At 45.1% G+C, this 18,717-nt stretch overlaps 1 protein-coding gene across 1 annotated transcript in view; it reads left to right on the plus strand.

Moving 5' to 3' along the window:
- Positions 1 to 1,789, plus strand: part of polr1a (RNA polymerase I subunit A) — a 107,607-nt gene extending 105,818 nt beyond the window's left edge. Inside the window, exon 34 of the mRNA XM_078411842.1 lies at positions 1,246 to 1,789. Within this exon, the coding sequence (XP_078267968.1) occupies positions 1,246 to 1,346 (101 nt within the window). The 3' untranslated portion in view covers positions 1,347 to 1,789. The remainder of the gene's footprint in view (positions 1 to 1,245) is intronic.
- Positions 1,790 to 18,717: the final 16,928 nt, after the last annotated feature.

An 18,717-nucleotide genomic window follows, 5' to 3' on the forward strand; every position in this document is an offset into this window, starting at 1 on the left:
ATTGGTGCAGCAACATCTCCTTCCCCCCCTCCCCACCTCTACCCCTCCCCTCCACATCCCCCCCTCCCCTTCCCCCACCCACTCCATCCCCCTCAACCCTTATCCTCCCCTCTCCCCCCTCCCCCCCGCCCTCCCCTCTCCCTCCCTAGGAGATACATTTAAACTTTTAAATGTGAATAACTTTAAAAATATAACACCAATTTCAATTAAACTTCTTCCATTAGCACCAAAGGGACGATGGTGAGTAAGGTGGGCCTAATATTGGCACGCTATCGTGTACCGTTTTGGCTGTAGTTCAGGAACAAACAAACAAATGAGAGTTTTAGTATATAGATGGGCCAAGCGTAGCATGTGGGACGAGTAAATAGGACATGATGGGCTGAAGGGACTGTGTCCCCGCTGCAAGAGAGGATTTGAGTATAGGACTAACGAGATCCTTCTGCAGTTGTATAGGGCCCTGGTGAGACCACATCTGGAGTATTGTGTGCAGTTTTGGTCTCCTAATTTGAGGAAGGACATCTTTGCGATTGAGGGAGTACAGCGTAGGTTCACGAGGTTAATCCCCGGGATGGCGGGACTGTCATATGAGGAAAGATTGGAAAGACTGGGCTTGTATTCACTGGAATTTAGGATGAGAGTGAATCTTGTAGAAACATTTACGGACGGACAAAACATAAACGGACGGGACAAGCTAGATGCAGGAAAAATGTTCCCAATGTTGGGGGAGTCCAGAACCAGGGGCCACAGTCTACGAATAAAGGGGAGGCCATTTAAAACTGAGATGAGAGAAAACCTTTTCACCCAGAGAGCTGTGAATTTGTGGAATTCTCTGCCACAGAGGACAGTGGAAGCCGATTCACTGGATGAATTTAAAAGAGAGTTAGATAGAGCTCTTGAGGTTAGTGGAATCAAGGGATATGGGGAGAAGGTCAGGCACGGGTTACTGATTGTGGATGATCAGCCATGATCACAATAAATGGCGGTGCTGGCTCTAAGGGACAAATGGATGGCCTCCTCCTGCACCTATTTTCTGTGTTTCTAGGGCTATGACTCTTAAGGGTAAAACAGAATACTGAGAAAGAACTGGAGTTTTATAAAAGGAAAAGAATTTCCCTCTTGAAAGATTTGCGCAGTGCACTGGTAACACCTTGGTGGATTCTGAAAATTCGAGTATGTCAGCACTTATTCTTTTACTATTCATTACTCAATCTTGGTTTTTTTCCCCCCTTTCTCTCTTTCCTTTAGGCTCTCTTGATGAATTGAAGTCTCCATCAGCCTGCCTAGTGGTTGGGAAAGTGGTCCGTGGGGGCACGGGGCTTTTTGATTTGAAGCAGCCTCTTAAGTGACTCGACTGATTAGAGAGTCAAATATTCTTGGAAGTGGAAACAGACAGGAAATTATGTTTTGGATATTTTTAATGTGCATCCTGTAATTTTTAATGTGCATCCATATCAACGAAGACAGACGCAGAGGAATACAAAAATACCACAGGCCCACTTGTCCAAAGTGGCTGTTCAATGCTTAGAGCTATTTGCTAATGAAAGGGGGGAGAAGGATGCCCACCCTCTCCCCATGCAGGAAGCACAAATGGATCAAAGAGCAACAGAAGATGAATGTGAATGGTCAAAGCTGGCAGTGGGAAAATAGGGCAGGTTTTTTTTCAGAGGTACCGCTGCCTTATGCCATTACAACCCTGCTGTGTGAGGAAGCAGTAACTCCACTATTGTGCCTAGGAAGCTATTTGAACGAAATGTTACCAAGCCTCAAGGAAGGCAATAAAGACGTGCTTTGGATAAAAATATTTTTGCAGATGTTTTATTATGGAGCCCTCTTCGTGTTGGTACAAAACGATATGCATTTATACCACAATGGAAAAATCGTTACCAGAATTTTAACAGGACCATTGTCAAAGCAGTTGCCTATGGTCATCACTATTATGCCTCCTCTTCCCATTCTCATTCACATACTGACCTTTATATCCTGGGCCTCCTCCATTGCCAGAATGATGCTGCACACATATTCAGCTTGGAAAATTTACAACCCAGAGGTATGAACATTGTAGTGTCCAATTTTAATTAACAACCCCACTCTCCCATTCCCATGACATTTCTCCCGTGCTCAGCTCTGATGAAGAGTCCCAGGTAAATGCTAACTGGTTATCTGCCTGACCTGCTGAGATTTTCTTTTTTATTTCAGATTTTTAGCATTTGCAGTGTTTTGTAGCTTCTCGTAAATTTTGTTGTTGTAAACCATCAACAGTGCCCTTTCCCAGTCTGGCTGAAGTAATACAAATGAAACAAGAATAGTTTTAAAGAGTCCACTTTTCAGCAATCTTACTGCCCTCCCCATTTAGGTCTCCCGGAGCCGTTATCAGAGTCAGTCTGCACCACACTATGTCACGGCGGGACTTTCATATGAGGAAAGACTGGATAGACTGGGCTTGTACTCGCTGGAATTTAGAAGACTGAGGGGGGATCTTATAGAAACATATAAAATTCTTAAGGGGTTGGAGAGGCTAGATGCGGGAAGATTGTTCCCGATGTTGGGGGAGTCCAGAACCAGGGGTCACAGCTTAAGGATAAGGGGGAAGTCTTTTAGGACCGAGATGAGAAAACATTTCTTCACACAGAGAGTGGTGAGTCTGTGGAATTCTCTGCCACAGAAGGTAGTTGAGGCCAGTTCATTGGCTATATTTAAGAGGGAGTTAGATGTGGCCCTTTTTGCTAAAGGGATCAGGGGGTATGGAGAGAAGGCAGGTACAGGCTACTGAGCTGGATGATCAGCCATGATCATATTGAATGGTGGTGCAGGCTCGAAGGGCCGAATGGCCTACTCCTGCACCTATTTTCTATGTTTCTATGACTGTGACTGTTTCCTTGCCACGTTTGTATTCAGTGCTGATCCTGACTTGGCTCATTCCAATTTTGAGGTTGAAAAACGGATACAATAAGACCTGGGATTTTCTCCCCTCTGGCAGCCCCAATTATCGTTGACCACATTTTCTGATGTCTGTATCATTTTGAAGTTTGCTTTGCAACTATCATTATAATTACTAGTTTTTCCTTCTCCCTTCGCAAACCCGGAACCAAATTCATTGAAAATGTGCACTTATTTCTATCAACAATGAACAAGGAAACAAATATAGGGAGTGCTGAAAGTTAAATCTACCCTCCTCTTCTGATTTGTTACTTTTCAGATTAAAAGTCAGTTTTGAACATTAAGCTGGATGTCTTTCAAAAGCATTTTGCGAAAGCACTTGTCTTACCCCAACTGAACTGTGGCCTTTCCTTGAGTTCTTTGGTCTGCCTTATGTCAAATCTTATTCAAGATTTACAAGCAGCGCTCGTATGTCTTTTCGGGAAATAGTGTTGAGGAGATGGTGTTCCAGATGGTATCTATTAACTATCAGTCTACACGTGTTAATTAGAAGTCGCACATTTGTATCCTTGGATAACTTGACATTTCCCCATTGCACAAGTTGCTGATTTGCCTATGAATGTCAATTACAAACTTGACATAAAGCATTGTGTAAACTTATAAATTTGCCTCAATACAATTTTTGAGGAATTTTACTTGATAATTATGGAACTTTCCCTTTTTCAGTTTTTCGATCTTATGATTTAAAAATAAATTGTCCCATGGCTACCTCCAATTCGGTACGCTCATATTTGCTGCTGTTCTTTTGTGCAGGATGTTATGAAGTATCTCTGATAACCAGTTGAAACTCCTCTATCTACCTGCGAATCATCTCAGAAAATCTTTAGTGAAACTAATCAGATATTCAGTCACAAATCCCTTCTAACTCAAATCAGCTCAAAGCTGGAAGGTATCACAAAATGCCGGAGTAACTCAGCAGGTCAGGCAGCATCTAGGAGAGAAGGAATGGGTGAGGTTTCGGGTCGAGACCCTTCCTCAGTTCAAAGCTCTGTATGTAGTCGGGTATTTTATTTGTGGTGGTATTTTCCAATAATTTGGGGAGAAATTTTATTTAGTAAATAGCTAACCTATGGTCTATGCTGATCTAATTTCTTCCTTGTTTGTATAACTTTACATACACCATATTGCTTTTGAAAGAGTGCAATTTTACTTAGTTTAATGTCATGTGTACTGAGGTACAGTGAAAGCATTTGTTTGCGTGTTATCTAGTCAAGGAAAAGACTATACATGATTACAATCAAACCGTCCACTGTACAGCTAAAGGATAAAGAGTACAGCATTTAGTGCAATATAAAGTTCGATAAAGTCTGATTAAAGATAGTTCAAATGTCTCCAATGAGGTAGATGGAAGGTCAGGACTGCACTCTAGCTGGTGAGAGGACGGTTCAGTTGCCTGATAAGAATCTGTCCCTAAATCTGAAGGTGTGCATTTTCAACCTTCTGTACCTCTTGCCAGATGGGAGAGGGGAGAAGAGGGAGTGACCGGGGTGTGACTGGGCCTTGATTATGCTGGTGGCCTTGCCGAGGCAGCGTGAAGCGTAGACAAAGTCAATGGAAGGGAGGTTCGTTTGTGTGATAATCCAGGCCACGTCCACAACTCTCTGCAAATGTCTTGTGGTCTTGGATGGAGCTGTTCCCAAACCATGCTGTGAGCATCCTGATAAAATGTTTTCTATCTATCTATTGAGACATGTTCATAATAATGTCCTATGAGGAATGAAGTGTTGGAAATGGTCTGCCACAAGTTTTAATACCCGGGCTGAACAATGTTTTTCCATGCTGAGGAATTTTACTTGATAATTATGGAACTTTCCCTTTCTCAGGTTTCCATGTTAAGCAGGCAAATGAAGTCTGTTGACTTGTGTGGATTGTCAGATAACCCATGGGAATACATCACAATCAGCAAGGCTGGATAAAATTACTGGAATGTCTTGCCCAAATGATACTGCCATCAACGGCTCAGTAGAGGCTCACCATCATTTCTCAAGGGTATTAAAAGCATTAAAGGGGCGTCACAGTGGCGCAGCGGTAGACTTGCTGCCTTGCAGTGCCAAAGACCCGGTTTCGATCCTGACTACGGGTGCTGTCTGTACGGAGTTTGTGCATTCCCCCTGTGACCACATGGGTTTTCTCCAGGTGCTCCAGTTTCCTCACGCGATCCCAAGATGTACAGGTTTGTAGGTTAATTGGCTTTGGTTAAATTGTAAATTGTCCCTTTTGTGTAGCATGGTGCCAGCATATGGGATGATTTCTGGTCAGCATGGAGTTGGTGGGCCAAAGGGTCTGCTTCCGCTCTGTATCTCTAAAGTCTAAAAAGATAACCCATGGCACTAGCCTGGCTGGCAATGCCCATATTCCATGGAAGCATGGAAAATTGGATCAGGAGTACGCCATATGGTCTTTCGAACCTGCTCCACTATACAGTACAATCACAGCTAATCCTTCCACAATGACATATTCCCAGGCTCTCCAAAATCTCCAATGTATTTGGCATCTACAATGATATTCCTCAGCTCATAAATATTCAGTGCCTTGGTCTCCACAGCACCTTGTGAATTCCACAGGTTTACCACCACTGGTGAAGACATTTCTCCGTGTCTCAACTCTGTAACCTGAGACTGTCACTGTTCGTTCCAGACAATTCAGCCAGGGAAACGTTTTCCCCACACCACTCAGTCTTGCCCTGCCAGAATATTGTACATTGAACATAGAACTGTACAGCATAGCAACAGGTCCTTAGGTCCACCATGTTTGCGCCGAGCATAATGCCAAGATAAACTAATCTTAGTTATGAGATTTCCTGCATATGTAAACACCTGTTATATCCAACAATCGTATCTACCTCAAACCCCACCCAGGTACACACCACTCTCTCTGTTTAAAAAAAAATGCCCTGCACGTTTCCTTTAAAATTTACCCTTCTTAAAGCTATACCCTCTTTTCTATGACTTTTCCACCCTGGTATGTTGAAAGACTGGAGCAACTAGGCTTGTATACGCTGGAATTTAGAAGGATGAGAGGGGATCTTATCGAAACATATAAGATTATTAAGGGGTTGGACACGTTAGAGGCAGGAAACATGTTCCCAATGTTGGGGGAGTCCAGAACAAGGGGCCACAGTTTAAGAAGGGGTAGGCCATTTAGAACGGAGATGAGGAAAAACTTTTTCAGTCAGAGAGTTGTAAATCTGTGGAATTCACTGCCTCAGAAGGCAGTGGAGGCCCAGTCTCTGAATGCATTCAAGAGAGAACCAGATAGAGCTCTTAAGGATAGCGGAGTCAGGGGGTATGGGGAGAAGGCAGGAACGGGGTACTGATTGAGAATGATCAGCCATGATCACATTGAATGGTGGTGCTGGCTCGAAGGGCCGAATGGCCTACTCCTGCACCTATTATCAATTGTCTATTTTGAAAAGGTTCTGACGGTCTATCCTATCTATGCTGCTCATAACTTTATATGTTTCTACCAGGTCTCCCTTCACTCTCTGACATTCTGGAGAAACCAATCTAAATCTGTCTAATCTCTCCTTGCAGGTAATACTTGAATTCAGGCCACATTCTGATAACCCCTTCTGCACCCTCTCCAAAGCCTCAACATCCCTGTAATGAGTTCACCATTATCACTCTATCTACTTGTGTTGCCACTTTCAGGGAGTGATAGACCTGTACCCCAAGATCTTCACATTAAATTGCGGGTTAATTTAGGTTTTGCCTCAACCATATACCTTCCCCTTACATCTCATCAATTGCTCAGATTAAACTCCATCTCTGCCATTTCTCTCCCCTTTTCTGCATCTTTGACAACTATACTGTCCACAACTCCAATAGGCTCGGTGTCAACTGCAAACATACTAACTATCCCATCTGCATTTCCATCCAAGTAATTTATATATGTCACAACTGAGTTCCCAGCACGGTTTCCTGCAGAACTTCACTGATCACAGACGTACTGCAGAATGACACCCTTCCACGATAACCCTCTGTCTTCGATGAATAAGCCAGTTATGAATCCAAAACACCAAATCATTCTGTATCCGATGCATCTTAATCTTCTGGATCAGCCTACCATGAGGGACTTTATCAAATGCCTTACTAAAATCCATGTAGACAACATTAGCTACTCTCCAGTCTTCCAGGACCTTGTCCCTCGATAGCGAAGTCGCAAAGATCTTCATCAAGGCCCATGCAATCTTCTCCATGTTTCTCTTAATAACATGGGATAAATCTCATCAAGCCACGGAGATTAATCAACTTTAATGTCCTTCGACAGAAACATAACCCCGGTACCCCCTCTCTCCCTCCCACACCCACTCCTCTCCAATCACCACTTCACACCCACATTGACAGCCTGACTCCAGTCTGCAAAGACTGGGCCCTCGTCCACTACCCACCCCCTCCTTGCTGCCCAACATCAGTCTGGAGAAGGATCTCGACCTGAAACATCGGCCATTTCTTCTCTCCCAAGATGCTGCCTGACCCGCTAAGTTACTCCAGCATTTTGTGTCTGCATTCGATTTAAACCAGCATCTGCAGTTTTTTTTCCCTACACTATCAGTCTGGCCACTTCCCCACACTAACAATAGCAATTGAGGAGTAGGAAAAGCTATTCAGGAGACAGAAAAGTCGGAAATCTCCAGGACCGGACAATGTTTCCCCCTCCACCCTCTAGCTCTGTGCCGAACAACTGGCACCAGTCTACACAGACATTTTCAATTGGTCCCTGCAAACCTGCACTGTCCCTGCCTGCTTCAAAGTCTCCTCTATTGTTTCCGTACACAAAACGCCAAGGATTACTGGTCGTACAAGGAGCATATCGTTCAATCAGCCGAGAAGGTTGTTGGCTGCAACCTTCCCCCCATCGACGAACTGTACACTGCAAGGGCGAGGAAGAGAGTGGGCAAGATCATCTCTGACCCCTCTCACCCTGGCCACAAACTCTTTGAAGCACTTCCCTCTGGAAGGCGACTCTGGACTGTCTGTCAAAGCCACCACAGTCAGACATAAAAACAGCTTTTTTCCATGAACAGTAGCTCTACTCAACGGCCAAAAGTCTGTAGCCTTCTTTTGCTCTGGTGTTTTATTTCATTCTTCACATGTTTAAATTATAATGTTTTATTTTTAATTGTCTACTGTATATCGTGTTGTTATCCTTGCGAGCAAAGCACCACGGCAAATTCCTTGTACATACTTGGCTGATAAAATGTATTCAATTCAATTCAATTTAACATGGGCCAAATGGCCTAATTCTACTCCTATTCCTTATGACACCATCTCCTTCCTGACATCAAACTGCCCATGAATGTTAGTATTTTCCACATTGAGCTCACTGTCCTCCATGTCCATCTTCTTTGTGGATAGAGATGCAAAGTTCTCATTTAGTAGCTCGTCTGCAACTGTTGACTCAGCACAAATCCCCTCTTATTCTCGAGCGTTCCTTCCTTTTCCATGGTTATAATCTTGTTTTTAATCTACAGAATGTATAGATATTTCATGGCTCCTTTTGGCAAATCGCCCGCTTGAGTTCTTTCCTCCTTGATGTACTATTCTTTGTCGAGCTGCCAATTCAGGAAAGCCTTGCGTTGCAGTTGATCGGCTCTGCAATCTCTACATTCATGGGTTTTACAGTATGTTACATGTGGAAAAGCCCCTTTCTTCATAGGCAGTCTCTCCAGTTCAAGGATGACTCACTTTCACTCTGGTTTTGTGGTTTCTATTGTGGCGGATGTTAAAGTGCAGATGTGTTCGGCAAGCTTTATTATACTCAAGGGATATAATTGTATTTTATATTCGAGGGATGTGGACTCTGCAGCCTTAGCCCATCCCTAATTACACTTGGATGGTAGCGAGCTGCAGTCCTTGCGGTGTGGGAAAACACCAACAATTCTGTTTGCAAGGAAGCTCCAGGATCTTGACCCAGCAACGGTGAAAGAATGGCGATACATTTCTAGGTCAGGATGGTGTGTGGCTTGGAGGGCAACTTCTAGGTGGGGATGTTCCCATGATTTTGCTGCTCGTGTCCTTCTAGGTGGTAGAGTTTGCGGGTGGTCAGTTTGTGAGGTGGTGCACTCTTGCCTCTCCACTCTTCCACCTGCGGTCCCGCTCACTCTTGGTGGTGAAGGTTACTGCACGGAGAAAGCATTGCTCCTCTGGTTTGTCCCTCCCAAAGATAGTGTCACCACTGTCTCATTCTTCAACCCCTCGCTGAGTCTCACGTAGTGCCACGATATTGAGGTCAATGTTAAATGCCTGAGTTGTTAAACGCCAGAGGATGGTCTGTTGCTGTTGTGTTGTCCACGTTCCAGGTCCTGAACTTCATACCATGAAGAGAAAGTTACCTGTTACACACACCGGCTCCCACGTTGGCTTCACGTAGAAAGGTCTCAAAACCATTGACAAGAGGGACCAAGACAGCTGGAGACCAAGCTCTGGTGCGTGGGTATTAATTTTCACCATTAGTGGGCACATGAGTGGGCACTATAACACTTGCTTGTTGGCCCAGACATGTTTGCTCAAGAGCAGGAGCCCCTGTACCCTGCCACGCTCCTGACTTCTTGTGTCCCCCCCCCTTTTGCCCATGCTCCCAGCTGTGCTCCATTTGCCAGCTACCAAGCCCGATATATTCTGGCACCCTGGTCCTAGGTCCCACATGCATACATCACTGTGGCTCAATCTTCTCCTCGTGGCTCAAATGCTTAACAACAGAGCATATTGCAGCAGAGTCTTTATTGACCCTCATCAATAACCATCTGTAAACAATAGCTACTTTAATCAACAAAATTATAGTTACTGTAACTCCTGCAATTAATAACTACTCTATCTGTAATCAATCTGTAATCATCATTAACTTAAAAAGACAAAGTGCTGAAGTAAACTCAGTGGGACTGGCGGCATCTCTGGAGAATATGGATCGGTTATGTATAAGAAAATAACTGCAGGTGCTGGTACAAATCGAAGGTATTTATTCACAAAATGCTGGAGTAACTCAGCAGGTCAGGCAGCATCTCGGGAGAGGAATGGGTGACGTTTCGGGTCGAGACCCTTCTTCAGACTGATGTCAAGGGGGCAGGACAAAGGAAGGATATAGGTGGAGACAGGAAGATAGAGGGAGATCTGGGAAGGAGGAGGGAAATAGAGGGACAGAGGAACTATCTAAAGTTGGAGAAGTCGATGTTCATACCACTGGGCTCCAAACTGCCCAGGCAAAATATGAGGTGCTGTTCCTCCAATTTCCAGTGGGCCTCACTATGGCACTGGAGGAGGCCCATGACAGAAAGGTCAGACTGGGAATGGGAGGGGGAGTTAAAGTGCTCGGCCACCGGGAGATCAGTTTGGTTAATGCGGACCAAGCGCAGGTGTTCAGCGAAGCGATCGCCGAGCCTGCGCTTGGTTTCGTCGATGTAAATAAGTTGACATCTAGAGCAGCGGATGCAATAGATGAGGTTGGAGGAGGTGCAGGTGAACCTTTGTCTCACCTGGAAAGACTGTTTGGGTCCTTGGATGGAGTTGAGGGGGGAGGTAAAGGGACAGATGTTGCATCTCGTGCGGTTGCAGGGGAAAGTGCCCGGGGTTGGGGTGGTTTGGGTAGGAAGGGACGAGTGGACCAGGGAGTTACGGAGGGAACGGTCTCTGCGGAACGCAGAGAGGGGAGGGGATGGGAAGATATGGCCAGTGGTGGGGTCCCGTTGTAGGCGACGGAAATGTTGGCGGATGATTTGTTGGATCCGCTGGCTGGTGGGGTGGAAGGTGAGAACGAGGGGGATTCTGTCCTTGTTGCGAGTGGGGGGAGAGGGAGTAAGAGCGGAGCTGCGGGATGTAGAAGGGACCCTAGTGAGAGCCTCATCTATAATGGAGGAGGGGAAGTCCCGTTTCCTGAAGAACGAGGACATCTCTGAAGCCCTAGTGTGAAACACCTCATCCCGGGCGCAGATGCGGCGTAGACGGAGGAATTGGGAGTAGGGGATAGACTTTTTGCAGGGGACCGGGTGGGAAGAAGTGTAGCCCAGATAGCTGTGCGGTTAGGTTATGGTTTGGGTCAGGACTCTCCTTCAGACTGGATCTTTTTCAGATCAATAACTTATTTACCTGAATCAATAACTATATCTGTAAGGATCTGCAGATGCTGGTTTATACCACAGAGAGACAAAAAGTGCTGAAGTAACTTCAGAAGAATGGTCCACACCCAAAATATCACCCTTTTTATTCTCCAGAGATGGTACCTGACCCGCTGAGTTACTCCAGCACTTTGTGATTACCTTTATCTGTAATTCTGGATAGCAGTGCTCCTGTACTCATTTTTGGGCCTTATTATTTCCAGTTGCTGTGGTGTGTTGGGATGGAGGAGGTGGCTGTGAACTCGCGGGACTTGGTGTTAGCACTCATCTCTGTAACCGGATCCTCGACTTCCTGACCAACAAACTCCAATCAGTGAGGATAGGTGACAACTCATCCTCCACAATAATCCTCAACATGGGGGCTCTGCAAGGATGTGTTCTCAGCCCCCTTCTTTACTCCTTGAATACCCACGTCTGTGCAGCCATGTACAAATCTAATTCACTTTTCAAATTCACAGATGACACCACCATTGTGGGCTGGATATCAAATAACGATAAGACGGAGTACAGGAAGGAGATTGAGAACCTCGTGTCCTGGTGTCGAGACAACAACCTGTCTCTCAATGTCAGTAAGACAAAGAAGATAGTAATTGAATTCAGGAAGCGAAGTGGTACATGTACCCCAGTTTGCATTGACGGCAAAAGAGATAATAGACAATAGACAATAGGTGCAGGAGTAGGCCATTCGGCCCTTCGAGCCAGCACCGCCATTCAATGTGATCATGGCTGATCATTCTCAATCAGTACCCCGTTCGTGCTTTCGCTCCATACCCCCTGACTCCGCTATCCTTAAGAGCTCTATCTAGCTCTCTCTTGAATGCATTCAGAGAATTTGCCTCCACTGCCCTCTGAGGCAGAGAATTCCACGGATTCACAACTCTCTGACTGAAAAAGTTTTTCCTCATCTCTGTTCTAAATGGCCTACCCCTTATTCTTAAACTGTGGCCCCTGGTTCTGGACTCCCCCAACATTGGGAACATGTTTCCTGCCTCTAGCGTGTCCAACCCCTTAATAATCTTATACGTTTCGATAAGATTCCCTCTCATCCTTCTAAATTCCAGTGTATACAAGCCTAGTTGCTCCAGTCTTTCAACATATGACAGTCCCGCCATTCCGGGAATTAACCTAGATGTTTGAAAGAGACCGAAGTAGAGATGTTTGAAAACTTAAAATTCCTAGCAGTCACCAACAACTTCTCCTGGACCACCCATATTGAAGCAATGACCAAGAAAGCACAGCAACACCTTTACTTTCATAGAAGGCTTAGGAAATTTGGCATGTCCCCTGCAACTCTCACCAACTTCTACAGATGCACCATAGAAAGCATTTTATGAGGATGCATCACAGCTTGGTCTGGGAACAGCTCCATCCAGGACCGGAAGGAATTGCAGCGAATTGTGGACGCGGCCCAGACCATCACACAAACCAACCTCCCTTCTATTGACTCCATTTATACCTCACGCTGCCTCAGTAAGGCCAGCAGCAAAATCAAGGATGAGTCTCACCCTGGCCATTGCCTCTTCTCCCCTCTCCCATCAGGCAAAAGGTATAGAAGTGTGAAAACATGACCAGAGAAATGTGTGTGAAAAAAGCAAGACAAAAGAAGGATCACATTTAACAAAAGACCAGCCTGAAAGAGTTCCAAATACAACAAAAGTATAATTATATGATTATATGAAATTTTAAATGGAATTGCTTTGAATGTTGGAAAACTAGAATAAAAGGCTAAAAGTGGGCTTGGGATGACTTTGACAGAAGATCACAGAGAATACAAATATATTTAAAATATATTATGGGAAAAATAGTAAGTAGGGAAAATAGGGCACTTCAAAGACCAAAGTGGAGATGAGTGATACCGCATGAGATGGATGGGGTCCTCATTGAAGATGACTTGTCTGTTTTTACCACGGAGAAAGACATGAAGATGAGGGAAAGTTAATGGGGATGGTTTGGTGATAGTCCTCATTACAGAAGGCGGTAGACATGTTAATTTATATGAAGGTAGATATATATATCTGCGGGCTACGGGCGCCGTCTGTACGGAGTTTGTACGTTCTTCCCGTGACCTGCGTGGGTTTTCTCCGGAATCTTCGGTTTCCTCCCACACTCCAAAGACGTACAGTAATGTAGGATAATTGACTGGGTAAATGTAAAAATTGTCCCTAGTTTGTGTAGGATAGTGTTAATGTATGTGGATCGCTGGGCGGCGCGGACTCGGTGGGCCGAAGGGCATGTTTCCGCGCTGTATCTCTAAATCTAAAAAAAAAATACAGCACCTTAGTTTAGTGGAAAGTCCGCACCGACCAACACCACCCACACACTAGCACTATCCTACACACTAGGTACAATTTATGGAAGTTAATTAGCTTACAAACCTGCACATCTTTGGAGTGCGGGAGGAAAGCGGAGCACTGGGAGAAAACCCACGTGATCACTAGGAGAAGGTACAAGCTGCAAACATCGTAGAGACAGGATCGAACCCGAGTCTCTGCTAGGAGGCAGCAACTCTACTGCTGCGCCACCAGGCCGCCCAAACAGAAGGAAGTATCAAAGCATTTTGGACATACTTTAATGACAAGAGGGTAGGAGGGTAACCAGCAGAAAAACAAAAGTGGCAAAATGTGCTTGGTGCTGGAGAAAATCGAGGAGGTCTTAAATGAATAGTTCTCCTCAGTATTCACTTGGAGAGGACTTTGTAGTTGGAAAATTCAGGAAAGGAGGTGGTGAAATTCTAGGCATATATATAGTGGATGTTCATACTCTAGGAAGTGTGGTGTTCATGGCCAAAGTCCCTGGAGGCTGCAGCAAAGATACATAAAATATTGAAGAAGGCATCTAGTGTCACAGTCAGGATATACGGGAAGCTACGGATGCGATGAGTGGGGATCTTATAGAAACATATAAAATTCTTAAGGGATTAGACAGGCTAGATGCAGGAAAAATGTTCCCGATGTTGGAGGAGTCTAGAACGAGGTGTCACATTTTAAGAATAAGGGACTGAGATGAGCAAAAACATTTTCACCCAGAGTTGTGAATCTGTGGAATTCTCTGCCACAGAAGGCAGTGGAGACCGATTCACTGGACGTTTTCAAGAGAGAGTTAGATTTAGCTCTGAGTGCTAACGGAATCAAGGGATATGGGAAGAATGCAGGAACGGGGGACTGATTTTGGATGATCAGCCATGATCATAATGAGTGGTGGTGCTGGCTCGAAGGGCCGAATGGCCTACTCCTGCACCCATTTTCTATGTTTCTATACGAGCCTGGGATGAAGAGAAATTGCTTCACATGGAGGCGGTGGAACTGTGGGCGTTTCTGACACAGAAAGCTGCATAGAGCATCCCTGAACATAAGAAGGAGATAGTTCAGTTTCCAGATACAAAGAATGGTGAGATGCTACACGGGTGAGAAGGATACCCTGCACTGTGCATCCTCCCCCTTTGCTCTCCCTATTGTAAGTTTATTTCTATTGTAGTTGAGTTTGACTTTTATCTATCTAGATATCTTTTGATGTGATGTACAGCATATCTGATCTGTTTGGATAGCATGCAAAACAAAGCTTTTCATTGTACTTTGGTACACATGACAATAGTAATAAACCTAAGACTAAAAATGTCAAGGAGCAAGTGGAGAGAACGGGAATATAATATTGAGACAGAAGCTTTCATGTTGAAAGACCAGAGCAAGCCCAAAGAACCAAATAGCTTCCTCCTGTGTTTCAATATGACTATGTTCATTGATACTTATGGAAATGTGTGTGTGGGCAGACAGTCTTGCTGGGATCCAAACCTACCTCGATAATAACATTGCTATTAAATATTAAAGAGATGCCTTGAATGGCAGTGTCTCCGTTTCACTTGGCTCTTGTGGATTTAGGAGTTGTTTAAAGTAATTGTAGCTTCTGATTGCTGGTCTTGGGAATAAACTGGTTTGTTGCAGGAAGCGAGGCTGCTGGTTCGGCTGACTGATGCCCCAGCACTTTTTTATGTTGTTGGCTCTGCTCCCACAGACATCAGCACAAATGTCTGGCCCAGTGGGTAGCACTCTGGCCCCTGGGCCACAAAACCGCTGGGCTTGATTCCAGCTCCAGTGTTTTGAGTGTATCATTCTGGCTGAGGCTCCACCTCTGTTCTGATAACATGAACACGAGAACACAAGCAACGCGCACCTCCAGATTCAGGAACAATCTCTTCCCAGCTGTTATCAGGCAACTGAACCAACCTATCGCCAGCTGGAGAGCAGTCCTGAGCCAGCTTCTACCTTATTGGAGACCCTTGGATTATCTTCAATCAGACTTTACTGGACTTTATATTGCATTAAACATGATTTCCTTTATCCTGGAACTGTAGACGGCTTGATTGTACACTGTGGATGGCTTGATTGCAATCATGTATAGTCTTTCCTCTGACTGGATAGCACGCAACAAATAATTTTCACTGTACCTCGATACATGTGACAATAAACTAAACTATACTCAACCTGGCCTGTCAAGCCAGCCCTGACTTTACTGGACTTTATCTTGCAATAATCTGTATTTTCTTTATCCTGTATCTGCACACTGTGATTGTAACCATGTATAGTCTTTCCTCTAACTGGATGGCACGCAACAAAAACACTTTTCAGTGTACCTTGGTGCACATGACAATAAACAAAACTAAACCAGGCCTGTCAACCCTGCCCTGACCTTCAATATGATCATAGCCACACTGCCCCAAGCCTCAACTCCTCTTTTGAGCCAGTTTAGACTTTGGAGATATAGCGCGGAAACAGGTTCTACGGCCCACCGAGTCCGCGCTGACCAGTGATGATCCTGTACACGAATACTATCTCACAAATTAGGGGCAATTTTACCAAAGCCAATTAACCTACAAACCAGCACGTCTTTGGAGTGTGGGAGGAAACCGGTGCAATTGGAGAAAGCCCGTGCGGTCACGGGGAGAGGTACAAACTCCGTACAGACAGCACCTGTAGTCAGGATCAAACCCAGGTTTCTGGCATTGTAAGGCAGCAACTCTGTGCTGCCCCCAGTTCTATCTTTCAAAAATGCTTCCAGCTCCTCTTTACATACTAGCAAAGCACTAGCAAGTAACTTAGGCAGCATCTGCAGAGGTAATGGATAGGCGATGTTTTGAGCAGATACTGGAATCTGTAGCAACAAAAAACATGCCAGAGAAAATCAGTTGGGACCCATGGTTCTGTCTGCCCCTCACCTCTCCCACAATGGTTCCCACTGCCACCTTCCTTACATCAGATTTCAGCACTGGTAGCCTCTGCGTTCCTGTTTATCACCCACCTTATTGTCTCCACCTCCACCCTCCGGATGTATCCCATCTGGATCAGGTGATTTATCTACTTTAAATGCAATGAACCTTTTTAGTGTGCCAGCTCCTCATCAACTTTTATTCCTTACGGAATCTCAGCCACATCTTCCTTTCCTACGGGTCCAACAGCATCTTCTTCCTTGATGAAGACCAATATATAGTGTGGATTTTGTACCTCGGCCATGACTTTGGCCTCCAGGCGTAGGTTTCTATTTCAGTCTCTGACTGAAGCAGGGCACACAATGTACTCGTGACAAAAATAAACCTAAGAGGCTGTAATCAGTCGCAGAAAAACAAACTGCTGGAGGAACTCAGCAAGTCAGGCAGCATCTATGGATTGGTATTGGTGTTGGTGCTGGTTTATGACTGTGTTGTGTAGCAAAATATAATAAAAAGCTTTGTTCGTGTCCTATCCATTCAAATCATACTATCCATGTTGCAGTTGCATAAGACGTTGGTGAGGCCACATTGAGAGTGTTATGTTCATGTTTGGTCACCGTGATATTAGAAAAATGTCAAACTGGATAGGGTGCAGAGAAGATTTACAAGGATGTTGTCTGGAGTTCGGGTCCTGAGCTATGGGGAGAGGTTGGGCAAGGTAGAACTTTATTCCTTGAAGATGAAGGAGGGTGAGGGGTGATCTCTTATGATCTCACAGAGATCCAAATCCACAGATACATAATAAAGGGAATCGCCATTCAATCATGGCTGATCTATCTCTCCCTCTCAACCCCATTCTCCTGGCTTTGCCTCATAATCCCCGACACCTGTACTAATCAAGAAAATATCCACTGGCTTGGCCTCCACAGCTTTCTGTGGCAATGAATTCCACAGATTCATCACCCTCTGACTAAAGAAATTCCTCCTCATCTCCTTTCTAAATGCACTGTAATATTCTGAGTCCATGGTCTCTGGTCCTAGACTCTTCCACTAGTAGAAACGTCCTCTCCACATCCACTATACAGGCCTTTCATTATTTGGTAGGTTTCAATGAGGTCCCCCCTTCATCCTTCTAAATTCCAGTGAGTACAGTCTTCAATATCGTAAGGTACAAACGATACCACGCAATACACTGGTGGCACCTGGACAAATCTACCTACCTCAGATGTTTGCCTTTGTGGCCTGCTGAGAAGCGCATACACAGGTGACATTCCTGTTCCCTTACCTCAATTGCTGGCCTGACGAAACATGTACTTTTTCCAATTAATTCATACTGTTTGTTTGATTGATTGATTGATGGAAAGATACAGCATGGAAACAGGCCCTTCGGCCCACTGAGTTCACAACAACCATCGATCACACATTCACACTAGTTCGATGTTATCCACTTTGGCATCCATCCACTCCCTCGACACTAGGGCCAAGAGGGAATGACTGGGTGAGACTCATCCTTGATTATGTTGGTGGTCTTGCAGAGGCACCATGAAGTGTAGATGGAGTCAATGGAAGAGAGGTTGGTTAGCATTAATGAAGAAGGGACAAAGTGTAATCTTTCCTTTTTGAAGAAGGAACAAAGTGCAATCTCTCCACATGTTCTGGATGGCAGTGGGTGATACTAAGCTGAGTGGCAGCGTGGGGTGTGAGGGGTGGATGCAGAAAGCTTTCAAGGTAACGGACAAGTGCACGTTAAGCAGAGCGTCATGATGCCTCGGAAAAGCAATCAACATAATCTAAATATGTAGGAAGGAACTGCAGATGCTGGTTTACACCGAAGATAGACACAAACTGCTGTGATGGCTCAGCTGGACAGGCAGCATCTCTGGATAGAAGGAATGGGTGGACTTTTGGGTCGAGACCCTTCTTCAGACAGCTCAGTCTGAAGAAGGGTCTCGACCCGAAACATCACCCATTCCTTCCATCCAGAGATGCTGCCTGTCCCGTTGAGTTACTCCGGGATTTTGTGTCTATCTTCAACACAATCTAAATCTTGTCTCACTCTCGTCACAGATCCCATTGCGCAGAATGTACCGAAGCTGGAAAGTGCACACCACAATAGACTCAGGAATTAGGCTTTTCCTCTCTGTTATCAGGCTTCTGAGCGGTCATTACATAAGCAAGGGTACAGTTCGATTCACCTCTACCTCATTGAGGACATTGGACATTATCTAAGGTACTGATGTACTTAGGGTTGCCAACTGTCCCGTATTAGCCAGGACATCCAGTATTTTGGACTAAATTAGTTTGTTCCGTATGGGCCTGCCCTTGTCCCGTATTAGTAGGGTTGCCAACTTCCTCACTCCCAAATAAGGGACAAAGGGTGATGTCACAGCCCCGCGCCCCACGTGACCTCACCCAGCCAGCGGCCACGTGCTCCCGCTCCACTGCATGAGGGCGGCACGGTAGCGCAGCG

This window comes from Rhinoraja longicauda, chromosome 1 (genome assembly GCF_053455715.1).
Source record: "Rhinoraja longicauda isolate Sanriku21f chromosome 1, sRhiLon1.1, whole genome shotgun sequence".
Classification (NCBI taxonomy): domain Eukaryota; kingdom Metazoa; phylum Chordata; class Chondrichthyes; order Rajiformes; family Arhynchobatidae; genus Rhinoraja; species Rhinoraja longicauda.